Here is a 20,356-nt window from a genome sequence, read left to right on the forward strand (position 1 = left end):
ATATACATATACAATTCACCTCTCTCCCACTCTTTTCCCTCTCTCGCTCTCTTATCTCCTCTCTCTCTCCCAGTATCGTTCGTCTCTCTCCTCCTTATAACATGTAGCTACGAATGGTAAATATCAAACTATAGCTATGAAGAATAATTAGGCTATTTTTGAATGACTATATGTGAAAGTTACTCTTTTTTAAAGCATGAAATTTTAGGTGGACATTGGGCTTAAATCCAAAAGCCCATTGGATATTACTGGAGCATTTTCCAACGGGAGCTAATACTGGCCCGTTTCAACAAGAAATTGAATTTCTTAAGAATTATCCGATGTTTCTATGAATAATAATTACAATTTTAAATGTAAAAATTTAAGGAATCCCATAGTGTAATTCAATAATTACACTATGTCCCGATAAATTTAGTATTTACTAAAAATCCCTTAAAATTGTTGTGCCGTGATACATTAGACTCCAGTGATACATGGTAAATGATACATGGTAAGTTTAAACTGTTAAGAAAAAAAATGGGGAAAAACGGTACATTTAATCTTGTTAACTAAAACAGCTTAATTTATGGTAACAGATCATTAATCAGCATTAAATCAGCACGTAATTGGATATTAATTTCAAATTTTGAAAATCAAAGATTATATCATCTATTTTGAATACATTTTTTATGAACAATCTGTTAAATTTCGAACTGCAGTAATTTTATTGTTGTTACTGTGGATTTTTCAAGATGAATACATCAATTTTGATGAGACATTCCGGAATTTGGGTGAACGAATTGCAGTATGAAAGTTACAAAATCGACGGAATCGTTGTTGGAGATTCAATTTCGTTTTCTAATCTCAAAGCAGCAATTGCAGCCGAGTTGGATATTGATGTATCAGTGCATTGACTAAACATTATAACATGTGATACATATCTAATACATGTATCAGTGCATCGACTAAACACTGTACACACTGATTCTATATGTATCATCAAGCACAGTTGATGACGCAGTTATTAAACTTAGTTAATGATACATTATAACAATTTTCAAAACCTCATGATACATAGAAAATATTATGATACACAACAAATTCATGTATCAATGCATCATCTAAAACACTATACACACTGATTCAAAATGTATCAGCAAGCACACTTGATGGCGCATTTATTGAAATTAATCACTGATACATGATAAAAAATTTAAAAAACCCTTGATACATAGGAAATCATATGATACACATCTAGTTCATGTGTCAAAGCATATGTATTATATGATACACATCTAGTTACATTGAAAATCAACGAAGGCATTATACATTAGTTTAAGAAACAAAATCAACTAGATACATTAAATATGAAATCATATGTATTATAAAGGATGAACTACAAAAATAGAAAAAAAAATCAACAACCGATCTGTTGAAAGCAAAAAGAAACAAATGACCAAGAAATCCCCCTACACTTTTATCTTTGCTCTATACCAACTTCTGTATCTTTGTCTCACTGTCAACAATGGAAAATGATTTCATCAGCAAAAGAGGATCCCTGGAAACGATGATGTTGCAAGGAGCAATGAGGATACATCATCTCTTTCACTTTTTCCTTATATATTTTGTAAATGTGGAAAGGGAGGAGATCTGGTAGTTCTTCGGAAAAAATTGTGAAGCGAAAACTTACTTGGTTCTTGAAAAATCTTATGGAGAGAGAATAAATCTGAAAATTAAAAAATGAAGGAAGTAAAAATTGAGGGAGTGAAAATAGGAAGAGGTTAAAGGGAGTGAAATAGGGAGGGATTAAGGGAGTGAAATTAGGAATAGAAACGTGTGCTGTGAAACTTAATGTATCTAGAAAAATGGAATTTAAAAGGAAAAGAAGGGATTATGGAGATATTTTAAAATAGTAGGGAATAATGAAAATTATAAAAAATAAAGATGTGTATTTAAGTAATTTATCCATTTTAAATACTTCAGCCAACTAATTTACAAATATATACAAAATACAAATTATATATTATATTAGTTCATTTTGATAAATTAATTACCGACTGAGTATGTTAGTAAATTTTCCTTCTTTTTAATGTATTATCCAATTTCCCTAACCTTTTATAAAAAAAAAGGTCTTATATTATTTAGCTTTCATCTTTGCTGTATATTTTATAATTTCAATATGCAAAATGGTATGATTAATAGGAGTGATAGACCACTGGTTAATAGACTGATAGACATAATTTAATTTTAATAGTAACATTTGCATCTAGGGGTGGGGTTAACATATTGTTGGAGTACATTTTAATATTGAGATAGTACTAATATTCAGGCATGGCTATTAAAGGGGAAGAAGTAATTTAACTATTTTTTTTATTGGGAATAAAATAATTTCAAATTAAATGTAAAATAAAAATATTTTAAAATTATTATTCTTATCTCACGTATCTATTTTAAGATGAGTATTTCATATATTTTGTTGAATTGCCCGCCAGAAATATCTTTAAGGGAAAATTGTATATAATAGCAAACTAATAACCTAAAATAAATGGAGTAGCTAGGGTTTGATTTAATTGTGCTCCATAGCAAACGTTTGCAAAAAATTGTCAGGCGCCTCTCTCCCAAATATCTCGCTCGCCACTCTCCTCCAATCTCTCGCTCGCTTCCTCACTTTTTATACAAACACAAGTGTAAAAAATTGTTTCTAACTATATAAAGAAAAAAAATTGTATAAATACATATATTTTTGTTCACATCTCTCTCCTCTTTCATATATCGCTCGCCACTCTCCCAAGTCTCGCTCGCCACCCTCGCCTTTCTCACTTATACAAATAGAAGCGAAATGTACAAATTGCGTTTCTGTTTGTATAAAGCGTGAGAAAATTGTATATACACATGCAAGTACATATATTTTCGTCCTATACACTTATAATTATACAATAAAAATACTCCCCTGCCCAGTTTCTTTTGTCTTTCTCTGTTTCTCGTTTTATACAATTTTCAAATTGTATCTAATTTCTCTCTTTCTCGTTTTATAAATTCGATTCAATTGTATAATCCTTGTCAAGTCTCTTTTGTCTTTCTCTCTTTCTCATTTTATACAAATTCAAATTGTATATAATCGTTCTACACACTTTTAATAATACAATTCATTTTATACACTTCGTTTTTATACAGTTCTCTGCCCAAGTGTCTTTCTCTTTCTTGTTTCATACAATTCGTTTTATACAATTTGCTTCAACTGTATATGTATAGCAAATTATACAGTTCTATATTTGCTATAGAGTGCAATTATGCAAACTTTGCTACAGCATACAAATATGAATTTTTTATTTATTATATGTGAAAATTGCCCTATCTTTAATACCTAAATTTTCTATTTTAGACGGCAATATTGGCGATTAAGTGAAGAGCTATTGCAGAAGAATATTATTGCACACACAATTTAGTTGGTTAAGATGTCATAATTAAGGGTGCTTTCGATAGCTAGGAAGATACATTTGATTAATATAAGAAAATTATCTATAAAAAATATAAGAAAATTAATAATCTTTAGCAAAAATAAAAATAAAACTAAATTCTACAAATAATATATTATATTAATTGTTTTTTTTTCATCCTCCAAAACAACACACCTAAGCAACTCATTTTGAATATTCTCATCCAATATCTCCATCCTCAACACCCTATACCACTAGTCCCCACCACCCACGCCAACCTTTAGCTCTTCCTCACCCATCGGCCATCACCGAATTTTTGCTTTTAATAATATTTATCTAAATTATATCTACAGTTAACATTGATAAAATATAATTCTTTTCATTTGTATTAGATATTAAAAAAGAAATATTTTTTTTCTTTTATAGACGTCCTTCATACTAAATACACCCTAAATCTTCTAAATAATGAGTTTAAATTTGTTAGTTTGTGCTCAATTATTTTTTTAGTTGTTCCTTATCCTCTATTAAGTATTATTATTAACTATATATAAAAGAAAAACTGATAAAATGCCAAATCAAAATAATTGTTTTTATGACTAATCAGAGTTTTGTAGGGTCTAAAGAATTAAGATATTTATATATATATATATATATAATATGGAGCAGCCAACCCCATTGATACGTACACTTGAGTTGACCCAACCATGACGCGTGCTTATCTTCAATTAATTTACAATTTATGTGTATAATTTATAAATAAATTATAATATAAAGTGTTAAAATAACATTTTATTAGTACCAATTTGATTTCCTCATCGCCTCCTTCATGTATATTGTTTTCTCCCCTTAACTATTTTTTTCTTAAAAAAAAAAAATTGAGAGTCTAAAGTCCATTAGTAGTGTGAAAATATATAAAAAGAAAGGTTGGGAAATAGTAAATTAACTTTAAAATGTTTATTTTATATTTATTAAAGTGATTTATAGTGATACAAATATCATGCAACGTCAATCAATTTCTCTTTTTCACTTCGAAAAATGCATTGTTGGAACTGGGTTGAAACGACAAGCAGCTCTAGATTCAGGGGCTCTTGCTATATTCATACGCGAGGAAAGGATTGTTTATACCAATACTCACAAGATTCTTTTAGTAGGTAATGAAATTCTATTGTATATTTTAAATTATAATTTTTTTAAAAAAAGTCCTTTTTTCTTATAAACTATATAAGTATCAAATTAAAGTAACTCATATGAAATGAATAAAAAGAGTAATAATTATGTTTTGATAAATATTTAATGTTAACTTAATTTTTTTTTTACTCGCAAATTATTTATCGCAAATAATATGCAGATCTATTCTTCATTATATTTTTGATACATTGATGTTCCTGCCGTTCAAAAACTAGAACACCTATACCCTTTATACTTACATATATATATATGTATCATAATCTTATTCATCGATGCGACTTTTTTTAATATCGAATCGACAAATAAAATTACGCCACGTGTTCCTTTTAGTCTTCTGTTAGAGTGAAAAACATATATACTATAATTTTTGAACGACAAAAATATTAATATTCCAAAAATATGACATATAGCATATATATGTACTATTTACGATAATTCGAGATATATTCATCATTTTTGTCAGAAATACATATGAGGTGTCATAATTGATTATGAAAGCCTTGCATTGTCCACGTAACGCAGCAGCCCCCTGATTTATTTGTTTATAAAAAGTGGCCCTTCTGCAAAACCGGATAAGTGTTAGGCATTCCTTATTTTAATGGTTTTTATTAAATTCTGAAACAGAACAAATACTAATTAATAATTTTTTAATGGATAAGAATAGAGCTCTACCCCAATCATCCACTTTTACCGTTCTACTTCTCATCTATATCTTCCTTCCTAATAAATATCTATTTCATTTCTCACTAAAATTAAAATATTATTAATTAATATATTAATATTCCGAATAATAAACTACCAAATGAGTCTCGACTAAAATATAAATGATATCAATTAGCAAGTCTTATTTTATACTAATAAATACCTTTTTATAATTACAAAAACTTATAAAATATTTCACTTTTTTTTTATAGTGAAAAAGTCTTTCAATTATTTTAATTTTTATCTTCAATCAAACATTGTCATTATTAAAAAAGCGTTGTCATAACTCTATTTAGTTCATATTAAGTAAATTATAATTATTAGCTATTTCCCATAGTTATTTGTATTATTTATAATTTTTTTAATATAAAGTAGTTAAAAATTTTCATTAAAGGACTTATATGAAAAATAATATAGCTGTTTATATTAAGTTATTTATTTTGAATTATGAAAAATCTCAATAATTGAATTGATATAAAAATATAAATGAAATAGAAGTATATTTATGACATGGTGTTATTTTCTGTTCACTATTATTTATGATAATTTTTATTTTTAGAGTTAAATTATAAAAATTTTGATAAATATTTTAAGATGTATTCTTCTATTAATTGAATATGCAAAATATCTCAATTTATAATATTTTTATATAATTTTTTTAATATTTAAAATCTTTTTTAAAATATTAAATTAATAAAAATTAATTAAATTAACTTTTAAAAAACATAATATGACAAATAAAAGTGGACGCATGACAAATACAAAGTTAACGAAGCGAGCAGTACATTAACAGGTGGACATATTGATGGGGACTACCATATCATAATCTACGTGTATCTTTTTCTTAATTTTTTTTATTTGATTAGTGAAATTGTTATTGGTAGTACTAATACCGGAATAATTGACAAATATATTAGTGTAATTATTGGATCACTACACTTTCTTAAAAAGCAACAAATTCTTGATTTATTTGTCAATCACTCTGTAATAACCACAGAGAAGAAAAAAAATGGTGATGGAAGAAGGATGTCAAACACCAAGAAGCCCAGAAGCAAAAGTTGGTATGCAAGTAGAAGATCTATGGGATATACAAGAACCACAGCTTAGTCCTACTGAAAAGCTCAACGCTTGTTTTGAAAACATTCCTGTTTCTGATTTCCCTCCTGCTCCTTCTAATCAAGGTTAGAAAAAAAAAACATTAATTATGTTTGATTAGAGGTTAATAATTCTGATTTCTAGCTTGTGGGTGTGATTAATAACACATAAAGATATGATCTTTAGGTGTTTTTTTTGGTATTTTGTATAAGAGATTTTTGATTTGGTGTGGAAAAAATGATTTTCTTGATCACTTGAATAAAGGGTGTCAAGGGTTTGATTTGTAATACATAAAGAAATGATCTTTACATTGGGTGATGGGGTGGATTTAATGTTTTAATTTGTCTTAGTTGTAGGAACTTATTTGATTTGTGGCTTGTTTAGATTAATCAGGTTTCATTAAAAGAAGGGAATGGTTGGATGTTTTACTAATTAAATCATCAGAATGATGGTAGCCGGAGATTTTTTTTATAAGAGTCAAGAATCATGATTTGTTTTGTTGCCTTTTATGTCCCCCTGCGCGCGCTCTGTGTGTGCGGTGGTGGGGTTGGTGGACAAAGTTACTCGGGACCACCTTGTGCTGGCGGGAGATAACATATGCCCGGAAAAAGTAGTCTGTAATAATACCATGGTTCGTTTATCCAAGAAAAAAGTTGAAAGGAGGTTTAGTAGATCATTTTGGTTGGTTAAGTATTGTTTATTTGAGTAGAAACTACAACATACACGGTGTAACCGCCCCATTAGAGAGGTTGTTTCTGATAGACCCTTGGCTCAAGACAAAGCATATCAAAGCCAAACAAAAAATGAAATAACTGAAGTGAAGGGATCATGACAAATTACTATAGTAAACATGATAACACTTTGGAAAAGGAACAATAACTACACCAAAAGAGTGCTATAATCAAAGTCCAAGCGACAATAGATAGTAACAGAAATCTATTTGAGTAGAAACTGAATCTTAAAAACTAGAGACATTTTCTACACACTGAAATTCTTTGTAAGCAGCCTAAGTTGGTAACCTTATCAACTCATGGCGTTTCATTTGGGTGCTTTATTCTCTGCAAGTGAAAAGTTGGCTTAGCAGACATTCTTTTTGTAGTGTGATTATGGTTAAAATTGCTCTTCTGGTACTACCATTGTCCGATTGATGTCAATGATTGTTATTCTTCTCTGCAGTTATTGAGATAAATTCTGATGCAACTTTGGCCGAAGCTGTTAAGTTACTATCACAGCACAAAATACTAAGTGCACCTGTTGTGGATGTTGATGCCCCTGAAGATGCTACTTGGATTGATAGATATATTGGCATAGTGGAATTCGCCGGCATTGTCGTATGGATCCTCCATCAGGTATGCACCTATACATAGTCATAGTTAAACATGTGACGTCTCTTTCTGGGACAAGTTGGTTGGTGTTTTCCTCAATTCTCCGACAATCTCATGTGTTTTATCTCATTCACAACTATGAAATTGATGAACATGTGTTGCCTTTAAAAGTTGAGAAAGGTTAAAACAAGTTTTCAAATGGATTAAGGTCTAGTAAATTGTTGCAATGACGGGTTGATTTCTTAGATGGTCTCAACTAATAGTTATTATATTAGGAAGTCACATTTCTTCTTATTCCAATTTTCTTCAAAGAAAGGGACTTTACGAGATAATAACTATTAGTTGAGTGTCCATCAGAGAAGTCTACTTTTACAAAGACGTTGGTATTCTTGTTTTACATACTTCTCTTATCAAGATGCTCAAAACAGTTTGTGACATACTTCACAGTCGGAAAAGATGGAGGGCACCTCTGCTTTTGATTCGGTAATGAATGGAGCAGATGATACTCTCAGCCCTGCTTTGGCTGCAGCTGTTAATGGAGTCGCTTCTCCGAGATTCAGAAGTTTGCATCCTGAATCTCCAACAGCGACTTCTGGTAACTTTTTTGAGACATTAACTTCGTCAGATCTCTACAAGAACACAAAGGTTATTCTCTATAGTCAACTAGTTATTTTTCCATAACCATCTACTGATTTTCGTTTTACAAGTCTATTTGGGCAAATGTGCTGACTAACATGTGATTGCTTAGGTTCGGGACATTTCAGGTTCATTCCGCTGGGCTCCATTTCTGGCTTTGCAGAAATCGAACTCCTTTCTGACAATGCTTCTCTTGTTATCTAAATACAAGATGAAGAGTGTTCCTGTGGTTGATTTAGGGGAATATAAGATTGATAACATCATAACTCAACCTGCTGTTATACACATGCTAGAAGAATGTGCTGGTCTCCATTGGTTCGAGAGCTGGGGTTCTAAGAAATTGTATGAACTTGGTCTTCCTTTAATGAAGCCAAGTAGCATCATTCAGGTATGAGCTTTTGAGTTTTGTTGCTTCTTCTGTTGACCTTGTGGTTTGTTCTTTGCAGATTATGAAATAACTTTTCCACAATCTATGAACATAAATTATTTTGTTGTCCTATTATCTCTCGGGTTTTTGCAGAAAGATGTTCAATTTTAAAATTGCTTGTGTTTCTACTTCTTCATTATATATTTGGTTGTACGAAACTGAGTGCTTGAAGTTAGTATGCCAAAAAATTTAGAGTGCTTAGCCCTGGTACATATTTGCTGCAAATGGTTACCTGATGGATGGTCTGATTTATATGTTTTCATTTTGCTTTTACAAATTTTCTCCATTTTGTTTCATTTTATTTTCTTCTTTTCTGAGCCCTTTACTTTGGCTGCTGCACCGCTGATGATTCACTAACTATCACATGGTGAGCTGCTGATTCTGCTTTGAGTAGATATTTGCTTTTTGTACATTATGATTTATGATCCAGCACATTAGCTTGACAGGAGTAAAAACTCTATTTCCTTGAGATCGCATTTTCCCACACAAGCAAATCTGGTTCATGCCTGTGACCTTCATTTGCCATTAAGTCTGCCCGCTGGTTTGGTTCTCTCCGAATGTAGATAATGTTCGCCTTGTTGACTCTGGGACTTGAGTAGGTACCTGTAGTCATTAATAATAGCCCGTAGAGGATGAAATCTATGTTGTCTTGTTGGACGTGTTTGACTCAAGCAAATAGTTTAAAATCTCATCGTTATTGTTAATTGTAGCCCTCTCATCTTCCATGAACCAGAGATTTTGATCTCACCCGAAAGAGTTACTTTAACATGCAATGAACATCCATGTTCCTGGCACTTAACCAGCAACTTGCATGATATTCTATGTTTTGATGCTTATTATTGTTGCTTTCTTTTAATTCGAAAACGCATCAACGTCTCTACTACCAAGTTTTTCTTTAACACGTCTGCGTGGTGCATTTTATAATCTCCTTGCTCTATTTTTGTTCTTTTTTTCAGGTGGAAGAGGATGAACCAGTGCTGCAGGCATTCAAGTTGATGAGACAGAATGGTGTTGGAGGAGTCCCCGTGGTCGAAAGTGGTGGCAGGAAGGCTATTGGTAATATAAGCATCAGAGATATTCAGTTCCTCCTGATTGCTCCCGAAATTTACAAGGACTACAGGTTGCTTTGACCTTCATAGTTTTACGTGTTTCACCGTAACTTAATAAAACATATAGAGCTAATAATATATTTCATAGCTGTCATGTGAAAAGGAAGCAGTACTACATACTTCTCTAGGCATAGTGTAATCGCTAAATTTAAATATGTTTTAAATTGCATATTTTCATCTTAAGCCTTCAATCTGTTTTAAGTCCTCGGATTTGTCTTTGTTCGTTCTTTTTATTGAATCTGAACCAATCATGTGAAATTGATTTCCTTATAATTCACATTTCACGATGAAGCACGTCTCGTCTTATGATATTCATCAGATCACACATCTTGTGAAAGATCAAACAAGCGTATCATTTCATTTCAGTCATAAACTACAAGTACCATTAGTTGAGAAAATCATCCTCATTCCCTAACTGGTTGTCATAACTCTGCAGATCTATAACAGCAAAGAACTTCCTGACATCTGTTAGAAGGTATCAGGGGGAGCACGAAAAGAACTCCCCGTTCTTAAGCCACATGGTTACTTGCAGAAGAGGTAACAGCCTTAAAGACGTTATCATGAAGCTCGACTCAAAGAAGATCCACAGGATCTACGTTGTCGATGACATGGGAAATCTCGAGGGGGTAATCACACTTAGAGACATCATCTCAAAGCTAGTACACGAGCCGCGTGGTTACTTTGGTGATTTCTTTGATGGTGTTTTGCCATTGCCAGCAAATAGCAGGGTTTAAGTCCCAAGTCCCTAACTTTAAGAACTTTATGTTTATCCTTTACTTCCCTAATGAACTTAATAAGTTTAACATGTGTGAAGTTTTGTTTAAATTTTAGGTTGTTTTCCTACAGATTGAGTTTCTTGTAATTTTGGGTTGTTTCTTACAAGTAGATTCCTCTTCTGTTGTACACAAGACACTTCTTGGTACTGTTGAAATTGAAAGAAATGCAAAGCCTTTTTTTCTACTTTTATCTGTCTTTTAATGTTTTCTATGTTTGGTTTGTTGACATAATGAATTCCAAAAGATATATGGTTTTAGAAGAGTAAAGTGATTTTGATTTAATAATATGGTTTTAGAAGAGTAAAGTGATTTTGATTTAATAAGTCCTTAAAACTATGAATAAATATGCAAGGCTAAAACTTATCCGCATCGGTTGTTTACACCAAGTTAATATATACATATCATGTGTTGAAATTTATTATTAGTTTTACTCCATTAAATTATAAAATAATGAAAATTGCATTGATTTGATGTAAACACGCGATGCAGGTAAATTTTTTCCACAGTCCCACAAGCAAGTTCTTCTTTGCACTAAATTTCATAACATCTAGTAGGATTCTATGATTTTTTGTTATGCGCTTTAGTAGTGATGATTCTAGATATTGACTAGTGATAGACAATTATAAATGATAGACTAGTGAGTGGTGATAATTTATTGATGGCGGTGATGGTTATTGGTTTATAGTTGAGGATGATGATTAGTGATAGTAATAATTGATTGTTACGGTTGATGACGATAGTGATTGTTGTTAAAGATGATGGTAGCGTATACTAGGTGGTAATAGTGATATTGGTGGATGACGATGTTCGATATTGATGGTTGTATTAGTGACAAAAGTGGATGGAGCGGCGATGAAATATTTTTGGTGAAATCTTGAATGAATAACATTTTAATAATATTACCAATATTTTGTTAAGTCTTTAACCATTCAATTTTATTGACGATTGAGTCTTAAATTACTAATACATATATTATTTATTGAGTACAAATAAATGTGATCTTATTATATATTTACACATTAATTAGTAAATCCATTTAATTTGTCATTAAGACACAATTAATTAATAACTTTAATATTCTTCACACAATTAATAACTACTATAATTTCTCATCACCAATCCTAAATTATTTTTTTTTAAAAGTATAGGACAGCCAAAAATCATTTGACCTCACAAATGGATATGTACTCGGTTGGTGGACGAAAATAATTCGGATCACTAAATAAGTACAACTAGATTATGACATACTAATTAATTTTATATTTTAATTACTTTTATAGGTATTGGACAAATGGGAATCTTAATTAGAGAATAAAATTTCACATATGCCAATCAACCGCTAATTGTGATCCACTAAAATGATCTTATTATAAACTAACCAAATTGTGCAAAATTAATTTAGACCATACCTCTTAACTTCTAAGGAGTAGTTTTGATAAATCATAAATTTATACCTTTAACTAAATAAAGTATATATTTATTCCATTTTGTAAATAAAATGTATTAGTCTCAAAATTATAATTTTAAATAATTTAGTTGACAAATTAAACAATTTCGTAGGATTTACTATGTCAAAGCATAAAATAATGCAAAAAATATATCTTAATTATTTAGTAGGATAATTTAAGTATATATTTAAAAATATGATTTGACTACTTAATGTCTTAAACTGTATTTCCTCGATTAGAAAGTCATGTAAGAGGCTTCGTAATTGACTTCTCAACGATAAATTCCAATTGATTGAATTGAACAACCATGACGAAAAGATAGAATATGACCCTTCAAATATCTCTTATAAATATATTTTACTTACCAATCTTTTTATTGTTTTCCATGAAAAAAAATATATTCACTATATTTTCTTTGTTTTAAATTAATTATTCACATTATTACAAATAATTATTCTAAATTACTTTTTAATTTATGAATCTAAGATAAAATTAACGATAGCTTATTTATTTTATCTTTAAAATTAATCCATTTTTGAAAGTCACGTAAGTTTGTAAAGGGTCAAAAAATAATTAAATTAAAAAAGTAAATTAGTAAAATTATATTTCTTATTTATAATATCTTAAGGAGTACTCTCTCCTTCTATTATTGTTTGTCATGGTTTCTATTTTTAGAGTCAAACTATAAGAACTTTGACTAACACTTAAGATGTATTTTTTCATCATATTGATATGCAAAAAATTGTAATTTATAGTACTTTTTTTTTAAGTTTTTGAATATCTAAATTTTTGTTTAAAATATCGAATTAATGTAATCTAATTTAACTTTAAAAATTAATTAAATTGTCCTTCGAAAAGCACAATATAACAAATAAAAATAGACGGAGAGAGTATTATAAAGGAAAAAGTGAAGACTAATACAAGACGAAGAGAATATGAAACTGAGGGGAACATTTCTAATGAGTAAAAAATTTGACGACCCAAAGCTAAAAGTGTGTTTGATACAAAAAAAATTGTATTTTCTTAATTTATCAAAAAATAACTAATAAAAATAAAAAATATTTAACAAATAAAAATAAACGGAGGAACGAGCGTATACATAAAATATTTTCTTTTTTCTTCTTCTTTATCTCATCTCATAGAATTTGGAAGGACCAAGGCAATAGCCCAATTCGTCTAACGAAACACCCGCCCCGCCCCGCACGCAGCAGAAATGGAACGCAACAATCAACGTTTGAATTGATTTTCCCCAAAATTCCCCATTTCTTCCTTCTTTCCTTCTCTTCTTCCCCAAACCCTAATTCTCAAAACCCTTCTTCCCAATTTTATATATATCTTATCAATTCAATTCTATACATACATATAGATATAGAGAGAGAAAGGAGAGAAGGGTTCATGGCGGCGACTATTGAAGGACAAGATAGGGTTCTTGCAGCAGCTCAACAGATCGTCAAGAGTCTCAACACCTCTACAAATGTTGATACGGAAGATATGCTTATGATTTTATCTAATTTTGATAATCGTTTGTCTAAGCTTTCTAATATGATGACCACGACCACCACTTCATCTTCATCAACTCCTACATCCGCCAGATCAGCTGCTGCCGTTGCTGGAACCGATCATTCTTCTACTGATCTTGTGTTTGAAGAGGCTGCAAAGCTTGTGTTTGAATGGGACTCTCCTCCTAACGCCGATCCTGAATCCACCTCTGAATATCTCAACGCTGTTGACGAGATTATTAGGAAGACTGAGGATCTGAGTGTTCTGTCGCCCGAAATGGACCGGGCTGAGGCTGCTCTTCAGCATGCTATGGCTCATTTGGAGGAGGAGTTTCGTCATGTTCTCATTGGAAATACTGTTCCTTTTGATGCTAGCCGTCTCCATGAGTCCTCTTTTATTCGCCGTTGTTCTATCTCTTCATCTGCTGTTGCAATTCCTGATTTTGAAACAGGTACTTTGTCTGAGGATCAGGAGGATGTTAGCAGTGCAAGGTACAATCATGTCAAAGGGAAGAGCCTTGGAGCGGATGATTTCTCGCTTGATTTGGTGTATGCGGATGCTATTATTGATCTGAGAGAGATTGCTAACCGTATGATTAAATCTGGATATGAAAAGGAATGTTGCCAGGTGTACTCTAGTGTTCGCAGAGAGGTGCTTGACGAGTGTTTAGCAATTCTTGGCATTGAGAAACTGAGCATTGAGGAGGTCCATAGGATTGATTGGCAGTCGCTGGATGAGAAAATGAAAAAATGGATTTATGCTGTAAAAGTTCTGGTGAGGATTCTTCTATCTGCTGAAAAGAGCTTATGTGACCAGGTTTTTGGAGACTCGGAGTTGATTAAAGAAGTGTGCTTTATGGAAACTGCAAAGGGCTGTGTAATGCAGCTCTTGAATTTTGGAGAAGCTGTGGCAATAGGGCGAAGGTCGTCTGAGAAGTTATTTAGGATTCTGGATATGCATGATGCCCTGGCAGATGTTTTGTCTGACATAGAGCTGCTTTTTAGTGATGAAGATGGTGAATTGGTGTGTGGTGAGGCAAAGGGGGTGTTAGATGGCCTAGGAGAAGCAGCTATTGGGACATTTGTGGAGTTTGAAAATGCTGTTGAGCGGGAGATTTCAAAGAAACCAACACAAGGCGGTGAAATCCATCCATTGACTCGTTATGTTATGAATTATGTGAAATTGCTGGTTGATTATAGTGATACATTGAATGGACTTTTAGAGAAGTTAGAGAGTGACACAGAATATGGCTCTTCCGCAGCTGATAATGGTGATAACTTGGAGTTGGAGAATGTTGCACCACTGGCCAGGCGGTTGATGTTACTGATCAAGTCTTTGGAAGGTAATCTGGAGGGAAAGTCGAGAATGTATGAAGATTGTGGAATGCCGTATATATTTTTGATGAATAATGTACATTACATCGTTCAGAAAGTGAAAGATTCGGAGCTTCAAAAACTTTTAGGTGATCAGTGGGTCAGAAAGCGGAGGGGTCAGATTCGACAACATGCTACAAGCTATCTTAGAGCTTCATGGAGCAAGGTTTTATCTTGTTTGAAAGATGAAGGGCTTAGCGGAAGCTCTAGCAATGCTTCAAAGGTAGCCCTCAAGGAGAGGTTTAAGAACTTCAACGCATGTTTCGAAGAAATTTACAGAATCCAGACTGGTTGGAAGGTCCCAGATGCTCAACTGCGCGAAGAACTCAGGATTTCTATTTCTGAAAAGGTGCTTCCTGCATATCGCTCATTTCTAGGAAGATTTGGGGGTCATTTAGAGAGTGGAAGAAATGCTGGGAAGTACATAAAGTATACTCTAGAGGACTTAGAAGGTTATTTGTTGGATCTATTTGAAGGAACACCTCTTGTTTTGCACCATATGAGAAGAAAAGGCACATAAGGTGCAGGTCCTTGGAGACAGGTATGCCTCCTTTCTAAGGACTAGCGTGTCTAGAGTATAGGCTGGGGATGTTCTGTTTCTTTGTTGATCTCGATGTGTTAAAAAGCAAATTCGATGAGACTAGCTACACTCTTATTCACTTCTGTAATAACTCTGTGAGATGTATATGTATTATATTTGAGATCTGCTGATACAATGGTGTATCCTTTGTGCTGTTCAGACCATAATTTCATCATTTGGTTAGGATACTTGGTAAGCAAATCACTATAGTTTCCCTGTCCTGCTTATGGTTTGCAATTTACTGCTGACTTGTTGTATGCTGACGATGCAAAATCTCTGTGTCAGAAGATGTTATTTTGTGTTCTTGTTTTGAAGGAAAATACAGAAAACAATACTCATCCTGTGCTGCTTCCCTTTAATCCCAAGTGAAACAACTTCAGTGTTTTGGTATGTGTGTTTATCTGTACCTTTTGGTGCGTGGTGTGTGTACTATACACATACTTTCTTATCTTTACACACTTTCTTATCTATTGACTATTATTAGTGGTGTTTCAATGTATAATCCTGTTTGAAGTTGTTACTTGTGGATAGTGCCTATATTATCCAGTATTAGCATGTCAATGGGCTGCGGGGATATCAAAAGGCTTTTCGCGGTAACTGCACTTGATAAGACATTACTTCACTTGCTTTTGAATTTGCTGCGTAGTTATCTTTTTCTGATATTGCTCTTTTCTCTTTCCAAATGAATCCTCTGGATGCCAACTGAGTCGATTCCCTCGGAGGTTACAAAATTCAGAATCCTTGATCATCCCTGCTAGGAGTTATTTTCCGTTTGGTTTATTAGGATAAGTAACATAAGGCAATGGTAATTTGTAATTTCAAGTCCACCAAAGTAGGCTTCGACAGATAGCAAATCAGGAATTTCTAGTGGTGACTAAAATACTTTAGGATATGCAAATGTTTGTTAAACAGCGATGTACTTTTTTAATTACAACAATGGTGTCCTTTCACTGTGTACCTGGTATCTCCTACCAGCACAATTCCTTGAAACTTTGCCCACCAAAGCCCATATGAGGAAAAATCACCTAATATTTTTTATCCCTGGTCTCCATTCCTTAAACATTGAAATCTTGTTTGCCTAAGTGATTTCTCTTTAACTTGCCAGGTTATTTGTTTTCTCTTGTTACGGGGAACTTCTCATATTAATTGAATCTTCATGTGCACGTTGACTTCTCCATGTTCAGCACTAAATATGAATCGTAATTTGAAATTTCAAAATCTTCTGGTTTCACATCAAAGATATCGCAGTATGGACTTCCCAGTTTTTTATGTCTCTTTCCTAGCTTCTTTCTTGCCAATGAAGGAATCTCTTGCTTCATATCTCCTGGCATCATCCTCTGAAATTCAGTAACATAGTCTATACTTGTTTTGCTTGTCTGCAATGAAAAAGGAGATGACTGACTGATTGTAGACTCATCAAAGGATAGCACTTAGTAAGAGATTAAAACCTCTTATCAGTGAATTGTTTTGTGTTAAACAAGCTGTAAGTACTGCAGTTTGTTCAAAAGAAGCCGTTTTGGCGGTGCCCTTGTCTTCCAAATGTTTTTTCATGGCCAATTTTCCACTTCATATGTCCTCTTTCAGAAGTTTAACCTGATAGCATGTTTCGTTTGAGAATTTTCCCATCTTTTCTGCCAATCTATTGTATGGATTCATTCATTTTTTCCTCTGGTACTATTTTCTCCAGTTTCTAAACCAAAAGATTCGCACTTCTATCTTCTCGTCATCGGAGTTCCTTTGAAACCGTAGATTCCATCTATTTCTAATTATTTCAGAAATGCTGCAATAGTACGTACTTTATGATCAACCAGGCTGTCTAGACATGCAAAGAGCTTTCCGATGCAACATTCTCTAACGATATGTAGATCCCACATAATAATCTTTTTCCCATTGCTGATCTTTAATCTGCTTACATTTCTAATCTTCTGCCCATTTCTGACCTTCAATCTGCCGACATTCTAATCTTCTTCCTGTTGCCACCCTTCAGTCCTAATTTCATCTTGAAATTCTTCCTAGAGATTTCCTTCAATCTGCCCATATTGTAATCTTTCAGTCCTAATTTCATCTTATAACTCTTCCTAGAGGTTTCTAATTTGTTTTCATGCCGCCCAGTTGGAGTAATCACTGTTTGTGTCTCTGTTCTACAAGTCATCTTTATCATAATTATATCCTTGGTGTGCCCTTTTAAGTTCCCAACATTTATTGTGAAGCTGCTTGTTCTACACCCTAGTGGTAAATGAAGTTATAGCCAGATTTTACAGAGTGCTCTCCATCTTTCTGATACCTCGATTTTATCGAGTTTGATCTTTTTTGATGTTCAGTCATTTTATTTCCCAATCTTCACAATTCGTCGTGAAGGATAATACACCCAGCCATTTTGTAATCAATCACTGAGGCATCAAATGATTTTTTCTTCCTTTTTCGTTGTTTTCTTCACCATGCTGTCATCTCTTTTTACTGTTTATCACTATAGTCCATGTCTTATCTTTTTGTTGCCTCCTTCCCGGAAAGGAATCTTTCTATTGTTCCTCCACTTCTGATGAAACGGAAAATAATGACATTAGATAGTGTGGATTGCCATCCAAGAACATGTTCATAATGTCAATCTACCTCCAAAAGGGAAGGTTTTGATGAAGCAGAAGATTCCTTTGATGGCATCAAAAAGATGCAGAAGTTATGAAAGAAAGTTTAAGTGATCTTTGACACTTCCGACAGTTTGACATATAGTAATATCTTTCCCTTCCCTTTGATGAGAAACAGCTAGGATTTTGCTTTAGTCTGACTTCTGTTGGGACTTGGTCAACTTTGAGTTCTCAGCTCTAGTTGGTATTCAATCTTTCTTTTTATGGTAATGCTGGTTGAGTGGTAGCTAGCTGTAAGCATTTCTTAGCTTCCACTGCAATTACCGATTTTCTTTTTTTCCCCATGAAACTGCTATCAGAATCAAATTGCACAGTTAGAGCATTCACCATTCTTTAGAAGACTATATATCTTGCATGATTATGACACGTAATCCACTTCTTCTTTTTTCCAACCTGAGCTTTGCATTAACATTAGTGCAATCATATTCTCTGAAAGTTTCAACTGTTATAGATGTATTTCATGCTGCAAGTAAATTATATTTGAAGTTTTAAAAAATATTGTTATGTGATGCAAGGGGTAATCTTTTCATGCTCTCTATTTTATGTTCATGGTTTGTATCTTTGTGGAAATACTTCCGAAGAGATAAAAGGGAGGTGTCATGTATCTTGGATGGAGGTATTTTCTTGTTCCGGGTCCAGGGTAGGCCTTTCTTCTGAAAGGAAATAGGAATGTAGAGATCTTCTGTATTAGGCATGGTGTCTACTGGATTTCTTTTGAGTCGATTTTTGCCCTTTGTTACTCTAGGAGGGGACTAGAAATGAGGTTCATCACAAGAGGCGCGATTGCTGGTTCATGATTTGTATGGGGGCTAATGGCAGTTATATTTGTGCTTTGTTTCTGATAATTGAAGAAGAAGATGAGGCGGGGGCACTTAATAACTTGATTTCAAATGCAATAATCTTCTAGTAAATATTTATGTGCGGATTCTAGCTACCTCTTTGATTGAATCGTCAATAATCACTGGTAATGTAGGGAAGAAAGTATCTTGGGAAAGCTCTAGTGTATCTTTGCTGCTCTAAAAAAGGTTTATTGTATCTTGCTTTTTTTTCATTTGTGATTTACCTGATGTCTAAAGCTCTATATTGGGGAGTTGTTCCTCGTTCCGATGACCCTGTTTCATCTTAATTGTTATTTTAACGTAAAAATTCTCTTGGTTCAAAGTGGAGATGACAGTGCTCTTCAAAGACACTAGTCTGTTTTTTTTTTGTGATGTTTGTCATTGTTCATTCAATTTGTATTACTACATTTGTTGTTGTGCTTATTTTACATCTTGCTATCTGCTGTTTTAATTTTATTATTATTATTATCATACTTCACGTATTTACTACCTCGATCTCTCCTTGTGTGATTATACTGACTATGATGTTATATTAAGGTAACAATGTGATCACATCAAATCGATGGTTACAAGACTCTTTATTTGTTACTTAACGATGAATTACTTGATGACGTTGAATTGATGAAAAAGCTCAAGGTGTTAATTTGAGTTGTTTATTATAAAGTGGTAGTGAATGAATACACATTAAATCAATAGTTCGGATAGGAAGTATGATTTTTTAAAATTTGAAAGTTATATGAGGAATCTAATGATGTTACTAATTGAGCAGTGTTAATCATTTTAGAAAATCTCAAAATCATTTGATGTTACTATGCATATTGTAAATAATGTTCTAACATTTACATCAAATTGCAGAATTTCAATACTCAAAAATCAAAATCAAATGATAATCTATTGTGAAATTAATGTACTAGGACTAAAAGCATGAAAACAAAGGAAAAACAATAGAAAAATATTGAAACTAAATTTAGAAACTGCTAGATAATTGAACGGTAGTTCATACAAGGAATTAATATTTAAAGTGGCAGCTCAAACATATTAGTGGCTTAAAGAAAATGTATGGGTCTTAAACCTAAATTGTTGATAACGTTAATATAATTAATTTTTTTTAGTTTTCAATTGATAATATGATCAAATTCTTTTAAAATTATTTTCATGAGATATACTTCAAATATGTCAAATTTCTTCTATAATTCCTTTATTTTTCATGAAAAGTTAGTGTTTTCTACAAATAATATTCAATATTTGTTAAATAATAATAATAACATAGCCTATTATTATTAAAAATGAGGCCCTTAAA

The 20,356-nt window shown here is 32.4% G+C and overlaps 2 protein-coding genes across 2 annotated transcripts; both read left to right on the forward strand.

Moving 5' to 3' along the window:
- Window positions 1-6,222: 6,222 nt before the first annotated feature.
- Window positions 6,223-10,858, forward strand: LOC107015416 (SNF1-related protein kinase regulatory subunit gamma-1). Its single transcript, XM_015215677.1, has 6 exons — window positions 6,223-6,487; window positions 7,578-7,750; window positions 8,174-8,371; window positions 8,475-8,750; window positions 9,746-9,909; window positions 10,335-10,858. Exons 1-6 carry the CDS (start codon window positions 6,316-6,318, stop codon window positions 10,630-10,632), a joined length of 1,281 nt encoding a protein of 426 aa, XP_015071163.1. The 5' UTR covers window positions 6,223-6,315; the 3' UTR covers window positions 10,633-10,858.
- A 2,397-nt stretch (window positions 10,859-13,255) lies between these two features.
- On the forward strand, window positions 13,256-15,779 carry LOC107014693 (exocyst complex component EXO70B1). The gene has a single exon (XM_015214719.2). It carries the CDS (start codon window positions 13,518-13,520, stop codon window positions 15,513-15,515), a length of 1,998 nt encoding a protein of 665 aa, XP_015070205.1. The 5' UTR covers window positions 13,256-13,517; the 3' UTR covers window positions 15,516-15,779.
- Window positions 15,780-20,356: the final 4,577 nt, after the last annotated feature.

This window comes from Solanum pennellii, chromosome 3 (assembly GCF_001406875.1).
Source record: "Solanum pennellii chromosome 3, SPENNV200".
In the NCBI taxonomy this organism is placed as follows: Eukaryota; Viridiplantae; Streptophyta; class Magnoliopsida; order Solanales; family Solanaceae; genus Solanum; species Solanum pennellii.